This window comes from Sceloporus occidentalis, unplaced genomic scaffold (assembly GCF_023333645.1).
Source record: "Sceloporus occidentalis isolate IW3139 unplaced genomic scaffold, rSceOcc1.0.p SCAF_10, whole genome shotgun sequence".
NCBI lineage: Eukaryota > Metazoa > Chordata > Lepidosauria > Squamata > Phrynosomatidae > Sceloporus > Sceloporus occidentalis.
Genome location: NW_028316990.1, coordinates 27,615,350 through 27,633,841, shown reverse-complemented (window position 1 = coordinate 27,633,841; position 18,492 = coordinate 27,615,350). Strand labels below are relative to the sequence as shown.

General features: G+C 45.3%; 2 protein-coding genes across 7 annotated transcripts in view; one reads left to right on the top strand and one right to left on the bottom strand.

The window, feature by feature from the left end:
• The window catches only part of BMERB1 (bMERB domain containing 1), a 29,558-nt gene extending 21,679 nt beyond the window's left edge, over nucleotides 1-7,879 (top strand). Inside the window, exons 4-7 of one of the 4 annotated variants that reach the window (XR_016282480.1) lie at nucleotides 1,604-1,718; nucleotides 2,399-2,481; nucleotides 3,327-4,145; nucleotides 7,565-7,879. Coding sequence is in view for 1 of the 4 variants with exons in the window: in XM_089540193.1 (XP_089396319.1) it covers nucleotides 1,604-1,718; nucleotides 2,399-2,481; nucleotides 3,327-3,448 (320 nt within the window). In the remaining 3 variants the exon portion in view is untranslated. Of the gene's footprint in view, nucleotides 1-1,603; nucleotides 1,719-2,398; nucleotides 2,482-3,326 lie in introns of all 4 variants that reach the window. The other 3 variants (XR_016282478.1, XR_016282479.1, XM_089540193.1) reach the window with 3 other exon arrangements.
• A 1,255-nt stretch (nucleotides 7,880-9,134) lies between these two features.
• MARF1 (meiosis regulator and mRNA stability factor 1) overlaps nucleotides 9,135-18,492 on the bottom strand; it is a 69,644-nt gene continuing 60,286 nt past the window's right edge. For all 3 annotated transcript variants that reach the window (XM_089540188.1, XM_089540189.1, XM_089540190.1), the window contains exons 26-27: nucleotides 17,878-18,048; nucleotides 9,135-10,323 (exon numbers count right to left, since the gene is read on the bottom strand). In XM_089540188.1, coding sequence (XP_089396314.1) covers nucleotides 10,088-10,323; nucleotides 17,878-18,048 — 407 coding nt within the window. In that variant the 3' untranslated portion in view covers nucleotides 9,135-10,087. The remainder of the gene's footprint in view (nucleotides 10,324-17,877; nucleotides 18,049-18,492) is intronic.

Below are 18,492 nucleotides of genomic sequence, written 5' to 3'. Positions count from 1 at the left end.
ATGGCTGTAATAAAGTTTGTTGTTTGTTGTTGTTGTTGTTTATAACCTTTATAGTTACATTTAAAAATAGTTCTTTGTTTTCTTAATCATTCGAAATGAATGAAAATAATTATTGTTGTTATTTTCAATGGAATCATGAGAAGACTAAGAATGGGGAGGGCAGCTATGAAAGAACTAGAAAATATGCTAAAATGTAAAGATATACAACTGAGCATGAAAATTAGAATCGTACAATTTGTATGTATGGATACGAAAGCTGGACAGTTAAGAAAGTGGGTAGGAAGAAAATCAATTGATTTGAAATGTGGTGCTGGAGAAGATTGCTGAGGATAACATGGACAGAGGAGAAATCAAACAAATGGGTACTAGTACAGATCAAACTAGAAATCTCTATGGAAGCCAAGATGACTAGACTAAGGCTGTTGTACTATGGCCACATCACGAGAAGGCACAAAAAACAGTAATGCTAGGAACATTGGAGGGAAACAGAAAGAGAGGAAGGACGAATGCTAGATGAATGGACTCTATAAAAGAGGTCGCAGGTATGAATTTTCAGGAACTGAGGAGAGAAGTAGAGGAGAGGTAATCTTGGAGATATCTCATCTACAGAGTCACTAAGGGTCGAGATCCAATCGAGAGTGGATAACAAAACCAATAAAGGCAATAGCAATAGAATTTACATTTCTATACCACTTTGCAGTGAACTCAGCACATTCTAAGCGGTTTATAATCTGTAAACCAATCGCCCCCAACAAGTTTGGTACTAATTTTACTGACCTACAAAAGGAGGGAAGGCTGAGTCAACCTGGAGGCCTCTGAGATCAAACTCACAACATTGTGGCTGCATTACTGGCATTTAACCACTGTACACCAGGGCTATTACAGTCAACTCACTTTGGGAGGTGCCATCCTGTCCATCTCAGACAGCAAAAGGTCTTGGGCCAGTCCTGAAAGATGCGTGACAAGATGCATTATCTGCCTTCCAGCAAAATTGGAAACATAAGCCTTGCTAGAGAGGCCATTCTATTCTGTTTTGGTCAGGCCCCACCTGTGTCCAGTTCTGAACCCCACAATTTAAAAAGGATGTGGAGAAACTGGAGCGTGTCCAAAGGAGAGTGACCAAAATGGTGACGGGTCTGGAAACCATGTCCTATGAGGAATGACTTAGGGATCTGGGGATGTTTAGCCTGGAGAAGAGAAGGTTAAGAGGTGATATGATAGCCCTGTTTAAATACTTGAAGGGATGTCATATTGAGGAGGGAGCAAGCTTGTTTTCTGCTGCTCCAGAGACTAGGACTTGGAGCAATGGATGCAAGCTACAGGAAAAGAGATTCCAACTCAACATTAGGAGGAACTTCCTGACAGTAAGGGCTGTTCGACAGTGGAACACATTCCTTCCTCGGAGTGTAGTGGACTCTCCTTCCTTGGAGCTCTTTAAACAGAGGCTGGATGGCCATCTGTCAGGGATGCTTTGATTGAGAGTTCCTGCATGGCAGAATGGAGTTGGAGGGGATGGCCCTTGTGGTCTCTTCAAACTCTATGATTCTACGATTCTAGGAAGTAAATTGTGTTATTTTCTTCTAATCAACTTTTCTGCTCCCAGAAAAAGACAAGACAAAGCTCCAGAAGCAAAGAGAAGACGAACTGATCCAGAAGATCCACAAACTAGTGCAGAAAAGAGACTTTCTTGTTGATGATGCAGAAGTGGAAAGATTAAGGTAAGCATATTGCCCATCGCAAAGACAGAGAATCATGGCCATGCTTGTTGTGTTTTGGTGGCCGTTGAGGTCTAACAACATCTGGGGTGTGGGGTGGGGACTACAGCTTCCCTAAGCTATGGGAGAAAGAGTATGTTTCTGTGACATGAAAGAAGGCAAAAGCAAACCCTGTGATAGGTTCACCTTAGGATCACCAGAAGTCATAAATGACTGAAGGCACACAACAGCATACATTAAAATAAAAGATATTGTGGTAAGTCTTAGTTTATTTCTGTGCTCCCCCTCCCAGCCACGTTCTCAGATTTCAGATTACAGTTAGAGTAAGGGACTATAATCTTAGTTTGTACTCAAAACATATTGTTAATATTACTTCTCTGTAATGTTTAGATATATTTCTTCTTTCTCATATAGTCAATTAATGTTGCCCGTCCTTTAGCTCTTTGCCTTTTATTCTGTGCATATTTCATAAGCCCTGTTGAAATCACCTTGTTCCTTCCCATACTTTGAGTGCACTTTGGATTCTACATGCTCACTGAATGTATTAAGTACTGTTTGCTTTTATTAGTCCTGTATTTTCTGCGTCCATTCAATATCTTGCAGTTGCACTATTTAAAACACTCTCTCACACGCCGTACTGATGTCCTTCCCTACTATTTAATTGTCATTTTACTCAAAATCAGGGAGAAGGAGGAAGACAAGGAGATGGCCGAGTTCCTTCGGATCAAATTGAAACCCCTAGATCTCCTTGTAAGATCTCCTATAGGTGAGTTTTCAGACATGCATGAAATCATTATAAAATTTTAACAGACTAAAGAATATTATGAACTTTTAAGAAACCATCTTACGCCAACAGGTCATTGCCGCTGCACAAAAGCTGGCCACCCTTGTTGTTATTGCTGGGCTCTGGTCTGCCAGCAAATAAGATACATAAAATTCATCAGTTCTTCCAGAAAAATGACTAAGAATTGGGTAGATAAAAATATGACAATAGTCACAATAAAAAGGACAATACAACAATACATGACCTATAGTCTCCACTGTACCAGTTCTACATGGGCATGTGCGTGCATGGTAGGGAATATTTTTGTATCTCCCTTCCAATAAGGCCGAAGGTAAAGCATTAAATTTTGCTAAAGTAAATGCTATCCTCTATTCTGGAAGGGTTAGAAGACTCAAATGGTTAGCTAACAAAAAAGCATAGGCCGCAAATAGTTCAAGCTAGTTGTTCACATGCTTTAAATGTTAAATGCAGTTTTAAGTTCTAAGCTGGATACAGTGGACCCTTGTTATCCGCTGGGGTTTGGTTCCAAGATCCCCCGTGGATAGGGTTGCCATAATTGCCCACTATTACCAGGGACAAAATGTAGGACAAATTCAAGACCAAACTGTAGGACAACTGCAGGACAAAACTCAGCCCAAAATGTAGGACATTTAAGGTCCTCCCTTTTTCTTTCTTTATAAAAAATGGAAAAATCAAGGTTTGATATTTGAAATTTATCCTTTTTTTGAACATTTTCAAACCATGGATGCTTGAATCCGTGTATAAAAAAATCCGTGTATAAGAAGGGCTGACTGTACTAATAATGTTCTTTGTTCTGGACATCACAGGTACGCCCACAGAGAAGAAGGCAAAACCTCCACCTCTTCCTCCAAACAAGCCCACCATTGCTAAAACAGGAATTGCTATTATTAAAGATTGCTGTGGGACCACCCAATGCACCATCATGTAGCTCTACCCATTCTCTTGGGCATGCCTTCTTTTTAACACATCTACCTGATGGATGAAAAACTGTAGCAGGGGAAAGGAAGTAAAGCATCTCAAAATTTTGATAGTTGCATTTCCTGTACTGTTTCCTACAGTAACTGTTGTAGTGCTGAATGTATCACTTGGTGACTCCTTCACTGTTGCATGGATCACTCAGAGAGCATGCCTAGGTAAGACAAGAAATATATCTCAATATAACTATATCCAGAGTACAGAAAGGACTTGTCAAATTATACATATCCAAGAGAAATGGATGTCAGGTAACACATAGGTGTGGATTTTTTATCCTCCTATAAAATATGTTTATGGAGAGGAGAAATCCTCTACCCCAAGTCAGCTGAGAACTAGAAAAATCATACCGAGTAACATGTAGAATAGTGGTTTAATTGTCTGTGTGTACAGGATGCATTTTACACTTTTCCCCTTGGCAGGCAGCATCCCATCCATAGGCAGAAAAATGTGGCATGGCAGCTATTTTTTCCAATGACAGATACATTGATAAATATTGTAAATAGAACAGTGCAGCTAAGAGTTTACTGGAAGCTGCCAATCAATCATCTGTATGATTTTTGTGATTTTCGGTGATTCGCTGCGATCCAGAGGATATCTCTGCACAGGGAACAAACAACAAGCTCCAGACAGTTTGCATCCCTTAAAATCATGTAAGTGACTTTTGGTGGTCAGTTAATTGTTTTCTGTTAATGACCCTCATTTTCAGAGAGGCTTTCCTTCTGTGTGAAAATGGTCTCTTCATACATTCTTAGTAAATGTTGATTACTGCAAGGGTTATAAACCTTGGTGGAAATCTGCTCAACCTCCGTTGCACCATGGAAACATCCTACAAAAGAATAGACTAGATGCACCCTGATTTAATCCATTAGAGCATTTATGCTCCCTGGTAGATTCAGCGTCACTGAACACAGATTCGTTGCATCTTGCACTCTGAGAGATTCAAAGCTTGGAAGTGAAAGTGTAGCTTGGATAAGTTACTTTTTTGGACTGCACCTCCTAGAAACCTCCAATGAGCATGGCTACTTTTTCAAGCTCTGCTATTGCTCAATAAGTCAATGGAAAATAATTGGTAGACCATTGAGCTTTTTGTTTTTGCCCACTGCTTGTATCCAGATGCAAATATTTACTGTTTAGCCAATGCCATCATTGATCATGCCATACTGCAATAAAAAAGACACAATTTTTTCAAAATACAGCCTCGCATAATATATTAGTATGTCCTATATATACTGGGTATCTTATGAAATGCTAAGCTTTATAATAGTTTATGGACTTGTTCAATGGGGAGTGGATAAAAAGCAACAGCTATCCCATAACTAAAGGAAACCAAATATTTCCAACAAGGCATATAAGTAAACAGTTCTATGGTAAGAAATGCTAGCAAAAATAGCTCTGCCGATTTATGATGGACAATCTCCTGCATCCATTAAACGCTGTTCAGCAAGGACTGTCTGCCAAGGAGAGATGGTGGAGATCAAATGTGGACTCACCTATGTATTTAGTACTGGGTAAATAGCAAAGCTTGGAATATTACTTCCCAGCATGACTAGTGTCCTAGGGGAGTCTGGGCAGAGATGTCCCAAAATATATCTTGCTCTGTTTAGCATGGTCTCTGGCATTTCCACAAATAAGGTAACAGAGAACAGGATCTATTTAGAGTAGCTAATATCCCCAGAGGACAGGATCAAAATTCAAAATGATCGTAATAGACTAGAAAGCTGGGCCAAAGCTAACAAAATGAATTTCAACACAGAGAAATGTAAGGTACTGCACTTAGGGTGGAAAAGACACTTGGCTGAATGAAACTACGTGTGAAAGGGATCTGGGAGTCCAAGTAGACCACAAGTTGAACATAAGTCAACAGTGCGATGCGGCAGCTAACAAGGCCAATGCGATTCTAGGCTGCATCAATAGAAGTATAGTGTCTAGATCAAGGGACGTAATAGTGCCACTCTATTCTGTTTTGGTCAGGCTCCACCTGGAATAATTCTAGGCAACACAATTCAAAAAGGATGTGGAGAAACTGAAATGTGTCCAAAGGAGGGCGACTAAAATGGTGAAGGGTCTGGAAACTATGTCCTATGAGGAAGGACTTAGGGAGCTGGGGATGTTTAACCTGGAGAAGAGGTTGAGAGGTGATACGATAGCCCTGTTTAAATATTTGAAAGGATGTCATATTGAGGAGGGAGCAAGCTTGTTTTCTGCTGCTCCAGAGACTAGGACCCAATGGAGCAATGGATGCAAAGTGCAGGAAAAGATTCCACTTCAACATTAGGAGGAACTTCCTGACAGTAAAGGCTGTTTGACTGTGGAGCACATTCCCTCGCAGTGTAGTGGAGTCTCCCTCCTTGGAGGTCTTTAAACAGGGGCTGGATGGCCATCTGTCGGGGATGCTTTGATTGAGATTTCCTGCATGGCATGGGGTTGGACTGGATGGTCCTTGTGGTCTCTTCCAACTCTATGATTCTAAGTTAGGCTCTTGAAACATTATCCTTACCGTTATGGAGCCCTGAAAATAATGGTCTCATGCATGAGGTGAGTTGAACGTCTCAGTAGTGACAGCCCCCCAAACTTACCTGAACTGGCAAAAATCACTTAACATTTTTCATAAAGGGTAAGTATAAAAGGAATGGGGTTCAAGTCATTTTGAGTTGCATCTGAGCAGTCTACTGAGGAGTGGAGTGCAGAAAAAGGGGAGGGTGTGAGCTTAACCCATGTTAACAGGTTTCCATTTCTGTCTTGTTTTAATATTGGTAGATTAAAGAGGGCTTCATATGCTGATCCACCCCCTCCCCAATAATTTGGCAATACTTTTCATATTGTACATGCAAAATGAGTGAAGGTTTACTTGCAGAAAACAACACCATGGAAAATACCATCACATTCCAAGATGGATTAAGGTGGGTGAGGCCTACGAAAAAGGATACTCCTTTTGTGCATATGTGAGAAATATCCCAGCACTTGTAGCAAATAAAGTAAATGAAACAATGCATTACAAATAGCCACAAATCATGCTCAAATGTTAACTGATTTCCAACCTCGCAATTTAGTGAAGCAGCCCAATTCATTCACTTATTTAACAGACAAAATATTGAGAACAAGAAGAAAAAAAACCAACAAAACATTGCAACCAATTACAAAAAGGGAGAGAATATTTTGGGGAGAATAAAAGCAACTGAGAATGAATGTGTGTTTGCATGTGGTGCAGCACCGAAGAAGATGCATTGCAATAAGGACTCCAGCTTGGTTAAACCAATAAGAATTGCTAAATCAAAAAACAGAATTAATTTCAACCCAGAAGGACAAGCTTTATCCTTACTGTGAGATGTAACCCTAAATGAATTTCAACATTTAAAGTAGGCAAGAAAAATGAAATGTGGGATACATGACACCTGTCTTCAAAGCAGTACATGTGAAAGGGATATAGGGAACAGACCACAAGCTAAATTTGAGTTGAAAGTGTGATGCAGCTGCCAAAAAAGCAAGGCTAGGCTGCATCAATGGGAGTAGAATGTCCAGACCAAAGGAGCAGTGTCATTCTCTTTTGTTGGTCAGACCTCACCTGGAATATTGTTTCCCGTTCTGGGCACCACAGTTTAAGCATACTGACAAGCTGGAACATATCCAGAGGAGGGTGACCAAGATTATCAAAGTTCTGGAAACCAAGCTTTGTTTGATTTAGGGAGATGGGCATGTTTAGCTTGAAGAGAAAGAAGTCTGCAATGTGACATGACAGCCATCTTTAAATATCTCAAGGAATGTCATGTAGAAGATGGAGCCAGTTTGTTTTCTACTGTTGCAGAAACTAGAACAAAAAAACCCAATGAATTTAAATTACCAGAAAAATTTCTTTAGGATATTAACTGTTTCACAGTTACTGCCTTAAGGTGGTGGCTGACTACCTTTCATTAGAGGTCTTGCTAAAATTATAATTAGACAACTTGTCATTTAAAACAACAGGTACAAGGAAGACTATAGGTTTTATGGAGGGTATGAAATTTGCCACTATTGATCCTAGGGATATATTTTCCTACTGACAACTTCAAAATTGCTCTTTTTGTCATTTTAGTGACCTTCTACCAACCTGGGACCCCCCGCCCACACACAACATACAATAGGCTACAAAGCCTGTAACACAATTGTGGCATGGTAACAGTGGGAGATCCACAGGTCTGTGAGCCAGCGTGACCAACCTCTGTGACTGAAGTTCTACCTAATGTTATACCTTGAAACATTAGAGACAGTGAAAAGGCCACCTCATTGGGAAAAAAATGTAACAGCCTACCTTCCATGTTTGTAAAAAACTCTATGTAAACCGATTAACTCAGACTGATATATTTCTTGAATCTTATTAAAAATGGAAAAAAGTGGTGTTTACATGCTTGCTTGAAAATTTTATTGACAACTGTTTGGTCCCAACACACAAAACAGCACTTGAGCCACAAAAGTGTCCAAAAGAAGAAGACAGTTGAGAAAGATACATGTTGTCTCCCATCCCATCTGGAGAGTGCACAAGTTGAGGGTTTCAGTGATACGGTCTTTTTGTTTTGTTTTGTTTTAAATAGTCACAAAATCAAAATTAAATATAACGTGTAAAGTAAAGAATTTCAATGTCTTAATTTACTCTTCAAAGTCAGTCAAGTCACATTATTTTGTCAAGCCTTTGTAAAAAGAAAACTGAATGAAGATGGTCTTACACTATGAAAAAAACAAATGGCATTCTACAACTTTTAAACAGCAATCTAGGTCAGAATTACACACAAATCCAGACAGATTTCTCTTCCTCTACAGATGGTTTAACAGCATCTGTATTTTAAGTACGTTAACGGTATGATACTTCTTTAGTTGTCACCAAAACATGGTCTAACAGGTTATTTTAGATGACTTGCAATTGCAGTTCAACATGATGACTGTTTCTGCACAAACACAAGGTTTGAATAGGTCTTCATTTTATGCAGTTGATACATAAGGCAATGGAAAGATGGTCTCACAAATAAGTTCAGGAAATGGTTAAAAATTCTAAAAACCCATTCCTATAAACCCCATGTCTGTAGAAGAAACGTAAAAATGTGAAACACTCTGTGCTTTATCATGATCTCAGAAAGACTTCCAGTGTTTCTCTGCATTCATAATGGCTATATAATTTAGTAATGTTTTAATGCCTGGTTTTGTTTAAAAGTATTTTTTAAACAAAATTCATTTTATTTTTTAAAAGTCGACATAGCCATCAAGTGGCATTTTTCAGTTGCTGGCTGTGAAATCCACGCCTGCTTTTCAATCCCTTATTCCAAAATATAATTGTTGCAAAAAACAACAACCCAACATATCTGTTCAGACTTGAAACCTTTGGTATAGGTTCTTTCCTTTTGACAAGCAATAAGAATCCTTGCCTGGCAAATACAACCCATTGTAAATGCCAAGTTTACCCATCAGGGGTAATAAAGCTTCAGAAGATGTTGTAGCTCTCCATAAGAAGTACAATGGACTCCACTGACTTGCCTCCTTCAACAAAGGCTGACCATTATAAAAGCCAACAAAAATACCACTATAGGAACTGGAAGAAAATCACACAAACACAGAAGAGCAGCAATGAACACTAGAAGTAAACATCAGAATAAAAACTAGACACAGTTAAAATGTAGCAACTCAAAAATAAGCTTCCCATTTATTATGTGTTTAAAAAGTTAGAAAACAAGGTTAAACATCATAACCTTGGTATTTCCATATCCTGCTCACAACTCTGTGCAAGTGGAAGTAGCATCATTACCTTCCATCTTAAAAAGATCCTCTGCTGTGATTCATAATTTATGCATTTAAATGCATATTTTTGCAATATCAAATACTCCCAGTAATCTAATCAGCAGATGCAAGAAGCATTTCAAAGTTCACCTCAAAATGCATGACAGGAAGGCATTTTCTTCATTCAGATCAACATCAGCTTGGAGCACTAAAAAAGGGAAGCTTAAAATGTCCTCAACTTCCTACAAGACTCCTTAGTGGAACTGAATTAGTACCAAAGGCATTTAAAAGGGGTTTTGTAACAAACCAACAATTTTCTACAGTCATCTTTTGACAAGTGTCAGTTACAAGTCATCCAAAACATCCTAAGTTTTGCCCATATCAATTTAACACTGAAGATTCCAAATACAGGTTTTATTCCAATCTAGTAACAGATTTTTAAAAATATTCCCAACACACTGTTTTGCAAGACAGATTGCACACTGGATTATTGTCTGAAAATGAATGTCAGAAATAGCCTATACACTTATATGCTAAATGGAGGATTACATGACTTATGAGGTTTTAGAAACAAAAATTCCATCATGCTCTAAACCAAAGTTTATCATTTGCTTTTTACTGACATTTGACAGAATGGAAAAAAAGGAAAAATGTTAACTCATCCTTAACACTTGAAGTTCAAATAAAAATACCTGCCCAGCTGAATTCAGTGTAAATTGAACCAAACCTTCACAGATGGTGACAAAGAGAACACAAGTGCCTCTCCCTTGTTCTGATCTATGATTAAGAATATAAAGGGTAGCCAACTGCTGTGCAATCTAACAGTGTGTTGCCTTTCACACCACAATCGGAGTTAAAGCTTGGTTACAGGTGCAAGTGAAAAATTTGCTGCCAACTTTACTCGGTTTTTATGTTGCCTTTTGGCTGGACTGTCCATAAGTTCTTTGCTTAGTTGGGATTCGGACGATGAGTGGGGAGATGCTGAAGTATTTTGCGCAGCATCAGATGCTATGAGGAAGTGGCTCAATTCTTCTTTAGAATGTGAAGCACCAGCAGTCTCCTCTTTTTCTTCAGTTAAAATCCTTGTTTCTACAATGAAAACAGAATGCTTTAGTTTAAAGAAGTAAATTAATTTTCATAATTCTCTTAGTGCCAATATAAGTAGTAGAAGAGTATCTGAGGAAACTAAAGCTGACTGGATTATAGAGCTGCATCTGACTAATATCTATGCCCCTGGGCATAGATTGTAAACGTTTCTTTTATGCCAATCTCTGAACATCCAAACCAGCATTGGCCAATCTCTGAATTCCCAAACCAGTATTGGCAATTGTGCAGGCTACTGGATTCCAGGGGCTGTAATCCAAAATCACCCCTTATCTGAGCAATGCTATTAAGGCTTTTGAAGTATAAACAAATATTCATGACTGTATTCAGCAGCATGTGTGCCTGGCTAGCTTAGAGGAACTACTGGAGTTGGCACACGTAGTTCATTAGGTTAGCTTTATCTCTGTAGGTAAAAAAAGAAGCTGGTACAGGGTTGTGAATTTTTTTTAAAAAAGGGTGACCTGGGCTAAAAAAGGACAGGTTGCTTACCTGTAACAGTATTTCTTCGAGTGGTCATCTGCGAATACATACAAATGGGTTTTACTGCGCCTGCGCAGTGCTGTTCAGAAACTTCTGGAATCACTGGGCAAAGTTTACTTTGCAACATATAGAAACTTTTTGGCGGTAACTCCGCCCACCCGTTATAAGGCCCCTGCCTTCCCGCTCTTTCCCCAGTTCCGCAATTTTTTCCGCCAAGCAGGCGATGGAAAGAGCCAATAAGAGCAGGACACTGAGGGGATGGACGGGTGGGATTTGTATGTATTCGCAGATGACCACTCGAAGAAATACTGTTACAGGTAAGCAACCTGTCCTTCTTCTTCGTGGTCTCTGCGAATCATACAAATGGGTTTAGACTGACAAGCTTAGGTATGCGGCAGAGGGAGTGTCCTGAAACCACAGCTATGGTAAACCAAAGGTGTATTTATTGGAACAATAAACACTTTGAACCATAAAAAGAGTCAGTCTTTTGTTGATGCACAGACCAAACATAGCAATAACATTGCTAGACCTGAGAAGGGAACAAAAGGTCGTGCAAGACCAGTCCCATAGAAATTGTGCAAACCAACATTTAACAAATTGGAAACAGTGGCATATGTACATAAGCGCTGAAACACAAACCATCAGTAGTGCAGTTAATGCAACCCTGAAACCAACACAGCCCTCCCGAAAGCTGCGTCTCGAATGGCTCTGGTGTCCAACCTATAATGCTTAATAAAAGTCAGAGGTTGGGACCAGACAGCAGCCTTGCAGACATCCTCCAAGGAAATCCCCGACAGGAATGCAGAGGATGCTGACATTGCCCTTGTGGAATGAGACCGAACCCTGCCCGGGAGAGGTTTGCCCAAAAGTTCATAGCAGAGGTGGATGGTACCGGCCACCCATTTGGAAAACCTCTGCGCAGACACAGGCAACCCTTTCTTCGGCTCCGAGTAGCACTGGAAGAGTCTTTCGGAGCGACTGGAGGCAGCAGTTCTGTCCAAGTAAAAAGCCAGTGCTCTCCTGACATCAAGAAAGTGCAGGCTTCGCTCCGCATCCGAAGTCGGGTTGGATGCGAGAGTAGGCAACACAATGTCCCGGCACATGTGGAAAGCAGACACAACCTTAGGCAAGAAAGTAATGTCTGTCCGAAGGACCACCTTGTCCCTGTGAAACCTCAGGAAGGGTTGGTCCCTCCACAAGGCACAGAGTTCGCCCGCACGGCGGGCAGAGGTGATGGCCACAAGAAAGGCGGTTTTCCAAGTCAGTAGTCTCAAGTCCGCTGTGGCCATCGGCTCGAAGGGCTTGGACTGGAGCGCGGACAGTACCGCCTCCAAGCTCCAAGCCGGCGCCGGTACCGACACAGGAGGATGCAAGTTGGCACATCCCTTAAGGAACCCTTTCACCAAGGGATCCCTGAAAAAGGAAGCCCTCCCCCCGAATTGGTACTTGGCACAAATGGCAGATAGATAGCACTTGATGGATGCGAGGCACAGCCCCTCATCCAAAAGCGCCATCAAAAACTCCAGCACCACTGGAGTGGACACTTGAGCAGGAGACAAGCCCTTTCGGTCAAGGAAGAGGCTAAACCTCTTCCATTTCAGGGCATAGGACCGCTGGGTGGAAGGTTTCCTTGCAGCCAGGATCACCGTCCTCACCGCCTCCGGCAGGTCGGTTAGGGCTGTATCCTCCAGGCCACCAGCGGCAGGCTCTCGATGTCCGGGTGCAGGATCTGGCCGTCCTGGATCGACAACAGGTCGGGACGGAAGTCGAGGCGGAGGAAGCATCTCCTGGAGAGGTGGAGAAGGGATGCGAACCAAGGCTGTCTCAGCCACCACGGGGTGATCAGGATCGCATGCGAACGGTCCGTTGTCATCTTGGACACCACCCTGATGATGAGAGGGAAGGGAGGAAAGGCGTAAAGCAGCTCTCCCGTCCAAAGGAAGGCAAACACGTCTCTGAGGGATCCGTCCATTTGCCTTCTGGAGCAGAACTGGGGACAGTGGCTGTTCCACTCGGTCGCGAAGAGGTCGATCCGGGGGGTTCCCCACCGCTCGAACAGGTCGCTGACCGTCTCCAGATGGAGCCTCCACTCGTGGCACACCGAAGAGGACCTGCTTAGGCGATCTGCCAACTCGTTGTCCTCTCCTGGGAGGTGCATCGCCTGGAGGAGCACCTGTCTCTGGATGCACCAGTCCCAGATACGAAGAGTGATCTCGTGCAGAGTCCTGGACTTGGTGCCTCCTTGCTTGTTGATGTAATACATCACGGTAGTGTTGTCCGTCCTGAGGAGGACCACCTTGCCTGTGACAGTGAGCTCGAATGCCCTCAGGGCCTTCTCGACTGCAAGCATCTCCAAAGCATTGATATGGAGAAGCTTGTCCTGGGCCGACCACTTGTCCTTGACAACCAGGTCGAGCAGGTGGGCGCCCCAACCCTCCAGGGAAGCATCGGTCGTCAAAGTCAATTGCGGCTGAGGTTGATGGAAGGGCATCCCGATGCAGACATTGTGGCCGTCCAGCCACCATCTCAGCGAGGCGGCCACCGGTCTCGGTACCGTGAGCCACTTGGAAGGAGGTTCCTCCATCGGAGAGAAGACTGAGAGGAACCAGGACTGCAGTGGTCGGAGGCGAAGCCTTGCCCACGGCGTCACGAACGTCATCGACGCCATGTGGCCCAGCGCCACCTGGACGTCTCTGGCCCTCACTCTTCTGTGAGAGGTGCAAGGCCTCAACGATGCCACCAACGCCTGGAAACGGTCCGGAGGGAGAAAGGCGGAGCATCTGTCGGAGTCGAGGATGGCTCCGATGAACTTGGCCTGTCTGGTCGGAGTGAAGTGGGACTTCTCTTCGTTGACGACCAGTCCGAGAGAGTCCAAAAGGTGCAAGGCGAATGAGACTGCCTCTCGGAGCTCGTGCTGTGAATCGGCGGCAAACAACCAGTCGTCCAGGTACGGGAAGACTCTGTAGCCCCTCTGATGAAGGTATGCCACCACCAGGGCCATACACTTCGTGAAGACCCTCGGGGCCGTGGCAAGACCAAAGGGGAGCACGTTGTAGTGGTACGCGGTGGAGCCGACAGCGAAGGCGAGGAATCTCCGGTGGGACTCCTGAATTCCGATGTGGAAGTAGGCATCCTTCAAGTCGACCGTCGCGAACCACAGGCCCTGGTGGAGAAGCGGCAGAATAGAAGCCAAGGTGACCATCCGGAACCGATGGTATTCAAGAAAAAGGTTGAGTTCCCTCAGATCCAAGATTGGTCTGATGCCCCCATCCGCCTTCGGTACCGTGAAGTACCTGGAGAAAAAGGCCCTGGAGGACTGGTCAGGTGATAAAGGGGAGATTGCTCCCTTGTCCAGCAAAGTGCGCACTTCGTCGAAAAGGGTGTCCGAGGGGGGAGTGGACATGAAGGCTCCAGTTGGGGGGAGCTCTTGGAACTCGAGGGCATAACCCCTACGGACGATGTTGAGGACCCACAAGTCCGATGTTATAGAGGCCCAGGTGTTAACAAAGGGCCTCAAAATGTCCAAAAAGAAAAAGGAAGGAGAGACGAAGCGCGCTGCAACCCTTCAGGCTCTCTTCTTCCCCTGGTCGGTATCCTGCCGGCGGGACTTTCGGTACCGGGAAGGAAAGTTGCGACAGCCAGAGGAGGAGGAGGACTGAGGGGGGTACCGGCGTCTCTGGGAGCCCTGCTGCTGAGGTTGACGGTCTTGTTGAAAGGTCCCCTGTGACTGACCTTGCGGCTGCCACGGGCGCTGCCTCTTTCTGAAAGGCGAGATGGGAGCCGATGACATCCCGTGCTTCTTCGCCGCCGCCTTCATTCTGAACTTGCGGTTCAGGCGCTCGTCGGTCTCGGCGTGGAAGAGGCCGCTACCATCCAGGGGCATGTCCTCTATGGCTGACTTGACGTTGGCATTGAGGTCCGAACCCCTCAGCCACGCATGCCGGCGCAGAGCCAACGAAGCCGACATCGCCCGTCCTGCACAGTCAGCTACATTCCTGGAGGCAGTGATGAGCCAGCTGCCGATCGAATGGGCCTCATCACGGATCTCTACCAGGCGTCGCTGGGTCTCGTCTGGGACGTCCGGGACGAGTGGCGATCCCTTCCATGAGTGTCTGGATGTACGCCCCCATGCAGGCGTTATAGTTGATGGCCTTGACTGCGAGGGCTGCCGCCGAGTAGGCCTTCTTGGCCAGACCATCTACCTTCTTCGCTTCCCGGTCGACTGGGGAAGTTGCCTGCTTGGGGACGAAGCCCTGCTGCGCCCCTTCTACAATTGCCGAGTTCTGCTTGGGGTGATCGGCCAACCAAGAGCAGCTCGAAGGGGAGATCCGGTAGAGGGACTCGATCTTCCTTGAGGATCCGACGAGTGAAGCTGGCGCATCCCACGACCTCCGGACAATGGACTCAATGGAGGGCAGCAACGGGATGGAGGGGGGTGTGGGCACCCGGCCATGTACCCGACGTTCCACAGGATCCCGAGCCTCCTCCTCGGGGTAGGAGAGCTCAATGTCCAGGGCCCTTGCCATCTTAATGATGTGCTCATTAAAAGAGCGCACATCATCCGTGGGGGAGGAAGGCTCCGGGTGGTGCATCCGCTATGGAGACGCCTGGATGGAGGTGTCATCGTCGTCGGAAGGCTCTCCCGACGGCAGCAAGGGTTCCCCCTCAGAGTCGGTGTCAGAGGTGAGCGGGATGTCCGGGACCCTGACTCGAGTCGCCGAGCGCGCCAGGATCTGCAAGGGCGGTAGCTCTGTGGGGGAGCGACGCGGTGCAGAGGCTGAGGCCGTCGCATGGGAAGGGGCAGGCTCGTCATCTTGGGGGGCCACCGGGCGTAGGTTGAGCCGGGTGAACTCCCTGAAGGCAGTCTCCCTCGGCACTGACATGTAGTATCTCCCGGAATCGGGGTCAAAAAACATGTCAGTGTCCCTCTCCGTCGGTTAGTCGACCTCCGAGTGGATGGAAGGCAAAGGTGACAATCTCCGAGGGAGCTCAGTTGACAACTCATCGGCGCGGGCAAAGTCGACCGTCGACGGTAGCGGGGTGTCCAGGACAGTGGTTGCATGCGAGGTGGACGAACCATCAGGGCGCAAAGAGGTTGGTGTTGGAGCCGTCTTCGCAGGAGAGCGCTGCTTGTGGGAAGCGCGCTCCTTTCCCTTGGAGGAAACCTCCGACCCGGTGTGGTCCTTGGAAGACTTAGGCCTCTTTGGTGCAGAGCCCTCCGTTGTGTCCTTGTGGTGACTCTTCTTGGACGACCGTGGTGTCTCGACCCGATCCTCGGGGGGGAAGAACGGGTTGTTCGGCAGGTCCAGCAGGACGGCAGCTCTTGTGGATTGAGGCTTAGATGTCTTAGCCTTTTCCACCGGTGCAGTCTTTCCTGACGAGGATGCACCCGTCTCGGGCCGCTCGGAGGCGTGTCAAGATGGCTTCGAAGAGGCCTTGGAGGACGGAGTCGGGACCGACGAGGCCTCCGCACACTCCTTCACGCGCGAGCCCTCCGGGGACAGCTTTCTCCCGGGCTTTTCCTTGGGCTCGGTACCCTCAGACCCCGACTGTTTGTGGGGGTGTTTGGAGGGCTTGTCGGTGGCACTGGGTTTTCGTGAACCACGGGCCACATCGGTGGTGGTGGACGAACCTGCCATCGGTGGGGCAGACACCACGCTGGAGACACTCGCCCGGGAAGATGAGGCAGCCGACGGAGCTGAAGGAGCCGATGATGGATGGGGGCCTCCCTCCTGAACCTTGCCCAGAGCAATGGCCGAAGTCAGCCGGGACTCACGGTTCTTGCGAGCCTGGGATGAGAGGGACTTGCAGAGTGGGCAAGCCTTTGTGTCATGTTCTTTGCCCAAGCAGAGAAGGCAGGAGGAGTGAGGATCCTGGATGGGCACCTTGCCCCCGCAAACATCACACTTCTTAAATGGAGCAGGCATTTTCCGAAGTCGACAAGTTGAAAGGGAAAGTCCAGAAACGAGGTCAGCAGTCCGAGAGTTCGAAGTTACCAGGGGCGGGAGACAAAGAATGGTCAAGAGACGGTCCGAGGTCAAAAGCGAAAGTGATTCCAAATGCAAGCTAAAGCAAGCGAAGTTCCCTGAAGCAGCTAGCGCGGCAGAAAAAAGGAACTGGGGAAAGAGCAGGAAGGCAGGGGCCTTATAACGGGTGGGCGGAGTTACCGCCAAAAAGTTTCTATATGTTGCAAAGTAAACTTTGCCCAGTGATTCCAGAAGTTTCCGAACAGCACTGCGCAGGCGCAGTAAAACCCATTTGTATGATTCGCAGAGACCACGAAGAAGAATTGTAAATATCTGAATATTCTAGTTTGGTTATTGTTTTCAAATGCTACAAATAAATTACGCTACATATGAAGTAACCAGACATGAACTGAAAGTCGTTCTACCTTTAGGTCTGTATTTTGGGGGATAAGGGGATGGATTTTCTGCTGAAACAAGGTGTGGAGGCATGGATCATTTCAGAGGAAAACCTTGACTCAGGGCAATGCAATTTCCCTCATCTGAGGGGCAGGGGGCAGCTCTCCATGGGGCTAGATGGAAACAGGCTAGAACCTGCATTTACAGGGAGACATTTACAAGAAAGCCAGCATTGTGTAGTGGTTTAAGTGTTGGACTACAACTCTGGAGACCAGGGTTCGCATCCCTGCCTGGCCCTGAAAACCTACTGGGTGACCTGAAGTAAGTCACATTCTGTCATCCTGAGAGGACGGCAAGGCAAAGATCTTGCCAAGAAAATCCTGTGATAGGTTCATCTTAGGGTCACCATAAGTCAAAACAACTTGAAGGCACACAACTACAACTGTTTACATAAGTGAGCATTTGGAAAGAGGCTATGCGTAGCTTCAAATGGCACAACTTATTTGATCTCATTTTGCCCTGTGCAGAGACTAAACTTCTGTTGTCTGTACTGTCCTCTCATATGAGGATAGTACAGAAAACTTAATTTACAGATGATCGCATAATGAAGAGTGGCTTCTGATGGAAGTAGTTATTGGTTGGAAACCCTGTTAATCTTCCTTGAAGCAAGCATATGCAGGACTGCACCTCTTTTTACCAGAAAGGGTTGGTGGATGTTCTTCAAACTGAATGAGGTCCACTGATTCAAGGATGACTGGGTCTGGTCTCAGCTGTGGGGAAGGTAAGCAGGAAGGGAGTGGCTCACACAGAAGATCAACAGGTGATGTATTTGTGAGGCAAAGCAGTTCTCGCTCAGTCTGATTAGAAACTGCAAAGAAAAGAAAAAAATGAAGGAAGAGGACAAATAAAGCAATTATTTCTAGAACGTTGGACAGGGACCCCAATAACCAGAAAAGGGGTCAGGCTGACTGTTTTTGGAACTATGAAGTATACAAGATCAGAGTCTTCAGGTGATCTGGAGAATGAAGATACAGGCATGCAAAGTGGCATGTTAGGCTTTAGGATCTACATCTTATCCCTAGGATTGCAAGAACAAAGAGAAAAACAAATACAATACGTGGTTGCCTGTTTTTTAAGATACAAAATTCAGCTTTTTATTCAGAAAGTTTTCAATTTTTGCTCAAACACACATGTTCCCAGTAGGATTCCTGTATGACCCCAGAACAAGTCTGGATTTTGAAATATAGAGATTGTGACAGAGAGATATGACATAGGTATTATTTGAAAGCACATAAGTCCAAAAGTCTTAGCA